This window comes from Lupinus angustifolius, chromosome LG02 (genome assembly GCF_001865875.1).
Source record: "Lupinus angustifolius cultivar Tanjil chromosome LG02, LupAngTanjil_v1.0, whole genome shotgun sequence".
Lineage (NCBI taxonomy): Eukaryota > Viridiplantae > Streptophyta > Magnoliopsida > Fabales > Fabaceae > Lupinus > Lupinus angustifolius.
In genome coordinates, this window is record NC_032010.1 from 5,242,109 (window position 1) to 5,249,872 (window position 7,764).

At 32.5% G+C, this 7,764-nt stretch overlaps 2 protein-coding genes across 3 annotated transcripts in view; both read left to right on the forward strand.

Annotated features, from left to right (window-relative positions):
• LOC109334178 overlaps positions 3,603–7,764 on the forward strand; it is a 9,712-nt gene continuing 5,550 nt past the window's right edge. For both annotated transcript variants that reach the window (XM_019569783.1, XM_019569792.1), the window contains exons 1-4: positions 3,603–3,785; positions 4,185–4,332; positions 6,050–6,224; positions 6,772–6,815. In XM_019569783.1, the coding sequence (XP_019425328.1) occupies positions 4,219–4,332; positions 6,050–6,224; positions 6,772–6,815 (333 nt within the window). In that variant the 5' untranslated portion in view covers positions 3,603–3,785; positions 4,185–4,218. The remainder of the gene's footprint in view (positions 3,786–4,184; positions 4,333–6,049; positions 6,225–6,771; positions 6,816–7,764) is intronic.
• LOC109334186 (developmentally-regulated G-protein 2-like) overlaps positions 3,623–7,764 on the forward strand; it is an 18,745-nt gene continuing 14,603 nt past the window's right edge. Inside the window, exon 1 of the mRNA XM_019569823.1 lies at positions 3,623–3,639. The gene's annotated coding sequence lies outside the window, so the exon portion shown is untranslated. The remainder of the gene's footprint in view (positions 3,640–7,764) is intronic.

Sequence of the window (7,764 nt, forward strand, 5' to 3'; positions counted from 1 at the left end):
ATGAAGAAAATAAAGCAGATGAGGCATTAGAAAAATTGAGAGGTCTAATCAAAAGAATATTTGATCAATATGTTGTATGGTATCATATACCCCATGAGAGTGGTGATACTAGTGGCGAAACCATAAATACAATGTCCATAAGTCAAGTTGCTCAAAATTATGATGATCCTAGTGCTATGGTCAAGGAACTACACAGAAAAAATGTGAGGAAAAAGCAAGGTGATATAAAGAAAAGTGAGTTGGATAGATACTTAGATGATGATTTTGAGGAACTACCTGATGATGATCCATTTGATATTTTAAAATGGTGGAAAGGCAAGTCAGTCAAGTATCATGTTCTTTCACGCATGGTTAGGGATATATTAGCTATCTCCGTTTCTACGGTGTCTTCCGAGAGTGCATTTAGCACTAGGGGTCGCGTTCTTGACTCATATCGTAGTTCATTGCGCCCTTTTACAGTTGAGGCTTTGATTTGTGCTCAAAATTGGTTGAAGAAACAACCTAAGAAGATTAATTTTTCAAGTCATGTACTTGAAGCTGAATTAGGTATAGTTATAAATTTTGTATTGTTAGTTATTACACATTTTTATTTATAATATTTTATACTTATATTGATGTTTGTTTTATTTCAATATTTTATTAGAGCTGGCACTAGGTATTAGTGGATTACATGAACAAGATAATGTCATTGGTGGACCAATGCTTGATGATTAATTTATCAATTTAAATTAAGGTAATATATTGTTGAATAAGTTACTATTTATTACAATTGTTTTGCATGATCACTAACTCATTATTGAATATGTCATTGTTTAGTGTTTATTACAATTGGTCAAAGAGCATATGCATATTGAGGATACTACTGATGTGAACTTATGTACAAGCTAGCCAAAGAAGAATTCATATTTTTACTTCCTAGTAGGTGACTAGGTGTTACTATTATTGGATATTGTCCAAGATTTTGTGGACTAAAATTTCAAGTTTGTAGTATGTTGATTTGTTGAGTTAATTATTGTTTTACTAGAAAAAGTATTGAACTTAATATTGAATACTTTATTATTGATGAGTTTAGTATTCGATTCTATATTTTTCTCATTTTGTTCAATTATTTCTTGAAGGATTTTTTTTTTAAACAAGTTAAAAAACCGCGGAACCGAACCGAACCGAACCGCCAATGAACGGTTCGATTCGGTTCGGTTCCTAAATAAAGTTTGTGGTTAATTGAATAAAACCGAACCATATCTTTATGTTCGGTTCGGTCACTAAATTGCATCAAAAACCGAACCGAACTGGACTTTTACACCCCTAACAACATCATAGGCAACCGCCTTAGGTGTGAGACGAGATGTCATTTAGGGAATCATTAAATTTAGTATTATTGTAACTTAATTTTAAATAATTCAATTTATATTAACATTTTACATTTACCAAATTTATTTATTTCCCTATTTTAAAAAGGCCCCTAAACATTGGTCATTTATCTTCAATAATTAGAAATAAATAGGCCCAAACACAAATTAGGACATTTTCAAAAATAAGTAAACAAAATTAGTTCAAAAAAATAAAGCAAAAAATGAGTCAGGTCCAACAAAAATGAAAGCCCATTACACGACTTTTAAAGCCCACTATGTCCTAGTACGCTCAAAAGTCGGTATTGGTCATCACGACTTCTATGTACATTGACTACGTCCTTCTATGTCACGACTTCTGAGAAAGAAACATAAGTCTTGCTCTGCTACAACAACTTCTGTTCACGATGGGCCACGACAAGTAACCGGTAACACACCTAACGACTTAGATTAAAGGACTATCCATATACTTGCTAGAAAAGTGAGTTCGAATATTAGCTCTCGCCTTAACTTAAACATGCTTATGTTTAACTCATTTGTAGATTTGAGGAATAATTGAAACCATACCCAATAAAAAAGTATTTTGTCTAAACACATTATAAAAGTATTTGTAGCACGACTATCCACAAATATGTGCAAGTATCAACATCACACCTATGTATACCGATCCTTTACAATATTTTCATAGAGTAATTTGGTTTGATTGAAAATAAAGAGAAACCAAAAGTGGTCACCCTTTTTCTTAATGTTGTGTCCGGAATCAAACAATTCATTATAAGAAAAAGTTTAAGAATATCAAGATTAGTCAAACTCAAATATGAGTTAGTCCAAACAATTTATTATATAAGTAGAAGTTGTTACAAACAATATGATGATAAACTCAAATAATAACTAATAAGATAATCATAAACTATAGATAAACTCAAATAAAGTGAGACTAACTAAATCCTGGATATGATAATTATCTATTAATCTAAATATATCTAATCTAAATATATCTAACACGTTTCCTTAAGCTAAAGCTACATAAGTTTTAAACTTATTACAAATAATTTATTTCAAAATAAAATTAATCAAATAATTACAACATGAAAAATGCTGAAAGATGTTATGAAGTGTAAAATATGCATATATAATCAACATCGAAATGATCACTAGTGTGAAAGAAAGTCACAACTAATATAATTCACTATTATAAAAAAAGAGCCACCAAAATGATCCTCAATGAGAAGAAAAACTATTGGTATAATCACCATCAGAATGACTGTCAATGTTAAAAGAAATCACTGCTAACATACTTCTTCAATTGAAGATAAATGCATCACTGAAATGAACGCTGGTTTGAATAGAACACAATGGTTTATTCAACATGAGAATAATCACTAATGGAAAAAACCCAATTAATATAATTCGTCAATGAGAAAAACAATATCATCTGATTGATCATCATTAGGAGGAGAATATATTTATGTATTGGAGTATGTTGATATTTGTTTATTTCAATGACTTGCATGAAATTTAGAATTATTAGGTTGAAGAAAAAAAAAAGAAAAAAAAGTGACACTACCTAAATTCTCCATAATATAACTATCTATCTATCCAAATATAAGTAACACAAGTATGAACATCATACCTATTTATACCCACCCCCCATTTACAATATTCTTTATAGAGTAACTTGGTTTGATTCATTATTGTAAAAACTGGTTCGTGCAAGCCGGTTCAACTAGTGAACTGATCCTAATACTGGTATGCTATAATAGTTATACCGGTCATACAATCATATTGATCAAAATTGGTCATACCGACTGATTTTTAATTGATCTATATCGGTCATATCGACCGATTTTTATTTAAAAATAAATTTTTAATGAAAATAAAAATATTTATGGTTTTTTTATTGATTTTTTAACATTAATATTAATATATTATATGTATATCTAATTTCACCCGTATGCAATTTAATTAGTGAATTACCTATTGAACTGATATATCAATATACTAATACCCTAACTGATTTGATGATCGGTATAATATTAATAATATTGGTATGATTAATGTTGTGTACGGAAGGCAGACAGTGCAAAACAAAACGGGGTAAAAATTTCCGGAATCAAGGGCCACTATTGAATCACAGTTGACGAAATTTTCGAATCCGAAAATCAGCTTATTCAGCGTTCTCAAAAAGCGAACCCTTGTGTACAAATAATTAAAATCAATATTCAAAAATCAAAATCAAAATAACAAAATTAAAAATTCATTCTCGTTCCATTTCTCTCTCTCTATACTTGTGATAAGTTTCGTCTCTCTCTCTACCCTCTCAACTAGAAAGAAACGTTTTTACTCACTCTTGCCCTTTAACTCGCTCGAATCGGTCACTTTCACTGTGATTTCACTCTTTCAGTTACTGAGTCGACTCGTTTTTTTCCCTCTATGGTGAGTACAAATTACAATTTTTTCTCATATTACTTGCTTTTACTTCAGCTTTTCATCAACCCCAAAAGTTGCATTTTTCTGTTTGACTTGTTTTTTTATAGCATTTTATTTTTCGGGTAGAGTTTTTTATATTATGCATGTGTTGAGTAAAGTTTATGTTGTTTTGGTGGTTAATAATTATTTTAGGCTTATGGGTATGATTATTTTCTCAAAAAGCTTTAATTTTTGAAAATTTAACATGTACCAGTTACATTTTTATTTTATTTTTGGTGTTATGTGTGATTGCTTTGAAAATGAAATAGATGATTTTGTTTTGCATATATTTTAATTGGGAAGGTTTAACTATATTAATATTACTATTATTTTCTGTGTTAATTTTTTTGGTTATTTTTTTTTCAGTTTGTGTATTTGAGGTGCATGTGGTTGATATTCAATGGGACCTGTGACTGGAATTGACCACAATGATGATGGGAAGCTTGATAAAAGCAGCTCTGCTTTACCTCCAAGGAAGCAGATTGCTAATCCAGTTGTCTACAAGCTCGTTCGGGTATATTTCGAGTTATTCATAGTTTCAGTTTGTGAAAATGCTATTTGGATTTGCAAATCATTTTGAGTATTTTGCTCCATAAGGTATGTGGAAATTTGCAGCTTCTAAATTTTGATGGCAATTTTCAAATAGAGTTCTTGTGTAAATGATTAAAATGAAGGGAGTTTTTAGATACTGTTGTGTCATTTATATCATGATACCAATGCTCTTTATGAGTTGTCAAACATTTATAAGGCTTATACTTATAATATACCCGTTCTGTTGTTCATTAGACTAAAGCCCTAACCATTGACCTTGAAGTGTTCTAATCATGATAAATTGTGGTTGTGGTTATGTTGCGCTTATCACAATGGTGGACAAATGCGGGAAAATGTGACCAATCCGGCTGCAATTGTGGTCGCAATAGACCGTCAAAACTGCAATATTGCTGACACTATTTATAACCATGTTTCTAATGTTTTCCTTTTGGGGTATTTTTTGTTTCTTTGTTTTTTATGACAAAAAGTGTGCAGCGTGTGTATCTAATGATTAAGCATAAGCTAAAATGTACTGAAGCCTATTCCTCAAGCGTGCATGGAATAAGACACTGGATCTGGCGTTTTGTGCATGAGAGTAGAAAACGTTTTTTAGTCTCATTTCACTCCTATAACCATTCCCCACCTGATTGGTTAGTTGGGATTGCAACACTTTTTCGTAATAACTGATTCGTGCTAAATAGCATCCCTGGATGATTAAAAAGCCCAAGTAAATTAGCCAAATAAAATGAATCACATTTGAATCAGCATGGTTGCTTGTTCTTTTATCATCATTTCCTTTTGTTTTCTTATTATTTATAATTGCATTTGTAATACCCTTGTACTGTACCACCAAGGCAGGTCCTAGACTAGGTCTCCTAGCTTTTAAGCTCTTTCACATTTAGGCCGAGGCTGGCCTGGCCGAGGTCTCCCACTCCCAAGCTAGACAGTAGCAAAGCTAAAGGAGCCAAGCCTACCGTGTCAAGACTCAAGAGGCATATGCTCTTTGGGCTGACGTTAATCAAGTAGAGTCGAAGCCCAAATCTAATAAAGTCGAAGCCACCAAAGAAGACCGATATTCAAAGATGACCTTCTAGAACCTGACTAGGGATGTTAACCACCTGATAAGGAGATCACATGAACAACCCACTTATTGCTTATCAGATAGTGGGCCCTAGAAGGTTGAGGATTGCGGCTTTATCATCTCCTCCTATATATCGAGCGTGGTTAACAAATAGACAAGAACACATTATATCGATCTCTAAGAGTTCTCATCTTCTTGGTTATTGATCACTGTTCATGTAGCGTTAACACCCTTGATTCTCTTTTATGTCTAGAAGAGGCTGGCAAACTCTACCACGAATTAACGAAGTGCCCAACAGTTGTCCATCTTTATTTTGTGTCCAGTTATTCTGTTAAATTACTTTCTTTATTCAATGTGTTATTTTGTTTGAGTAAATTGAGTTGCTCTTGTGATTTTGCTAAATTACACACCCCTTGCCTAGTTTTTTGTAATGAGTGAAATGAAACATTGAAACTTGAAAACCTAATGTAACAGTGTGTTAATACTTTTATCAACTTAAAGAGAAAGATAAGTCTATTTGAAAGTTAGTAATTCGTTATGTGGTTCTATATTTCTGTGACTCATACTTCTGCCTAAGGCTTTATTCATAATTCTCTGAGCTGTCTTATATGATCTTTAGGTTGAAGGTGATGGGAGGTTGGTGCCTGCAACTGATGATGAAGTGATGGAGGTGGAGGGTTTTCTTGAGTGTGACAACAGTGAAATGCGTGTTGTTGCAGACAATGGGCAGAGTTTGGAATGCATATCAATTGAAAGATCATCGTCAGGCAAGCTTCGATTGGAGTGCTCGAAAGGTGTATGCTCAATCTTAAGTTGTACAAATTGCTACTCAACATTTTGAAATTCATGTTCAAGCATTCGAAATAGTGGTTACAAGAACTTCAAACTATATATACATTATACCCAGGGATTTTCAGTTTGCTTGTTACTACTTACTATAGTTTTACCCCTGCCAAAATTAAATTTTTTTTGTCTTTTTTAACTGTTTTTGTTATGAACAGTGTGATCACCTTCTACCCATGTTTAATTTGGGCTTATTGTTCTCTGTAAAACTGTTGAAGGCTTGAAACATGTTTCCTTACTATTCATTTAAGTTATTTGTCACTGACTGCGTTCTTGTTATCCATTCCTTAAGTTCTTAACATATTTATTTTTACTTTAAAGGGTATAATTCTTGTTATCTAGTTGAAAATATTGATGGAGTCTTGATTCACTCATTAGTTATATGGTCTTAACTATCCTTGAAGTTTAGACAAATGCCACGTTGGCTAATTTATTCATTTAATTTACTACTGTCTCTTTTCACATTGTCTCAACTGATATGCTGTGTTTCATGATTAGGCACTGCAGAGGCAGATTTGGGGAAACTCAATTCAAAACTACAGGTATTAGGCTCTCCTTTTGTTTTCCTCTCTTTTCTTTTGCCATCTCTAATGTTCAGATTCCTTTTCATTGTTTATTCAGCATTTCATGTAAGTTTTTAAATGCATGAACTGTGCTTTAACCCATTTCAATTATGTTTGAACACATGGAAAAACTCGATGTATCTACCTTGTAGCTTTCTTCCATTTGAGCGTACTTAATAAAGGAGTGATCTGTATAACCTTTCCTTTTTGTCAAATTCTGAAATGTAGAACTAGTAATGACCATATTTAATAACTTATTAATGATTTAAACACTTGTGGAGTAATCATGGTAAACTTTTGTGTAATCATATATTTCCTTTCTTTTGGGTGTATGTATGGCACTATGGCCAGAGCTGCATTGGCTATTTCTTAGAAGATCCTATTATATTTTTGCACTAAGACACATGTATTCTGATGAAAAAGACGAGTTCCTACATTGACTTTCCCATGTGATGACAACCTCTAGGGGATGCCTTTGTTTTAAGGATCGTTTTAGCTTGATACTTTAGGACTTTTGGAGTCCAAATTCGGTTTTGTGAAATTAGGGTAATTTAGGGTTTGTTTTGTGCGTGAGGCAGGTTGTATGAGTTGTAGGTTAAGGTTGAAGGTGGAAAAGAATGGAAGGGGAGAAGCGCCACAAGCAAGACTGCTTGATAAGCTATGAAGTTCGCCACAAGCAAGGATGCTTGATGAGAACAATAATGGTGGCCACGGCCAACCTAAGGTTTTTAGGAGAAGTGCTTTCAACTAAAATAATTCAAATTTACTCAAAATTCAACTTAACTTTATTAATGAATAAACAAAATTATAAATAGGCAGATTTGCCTTGCTGAAAAGATAAAGATAAAGATAAAATCTAATTTAAAAAATTGAAATTTGAAGATAAAGTCCTAACTAACATAATCCTAACAAGCCTAATCTAATTTGA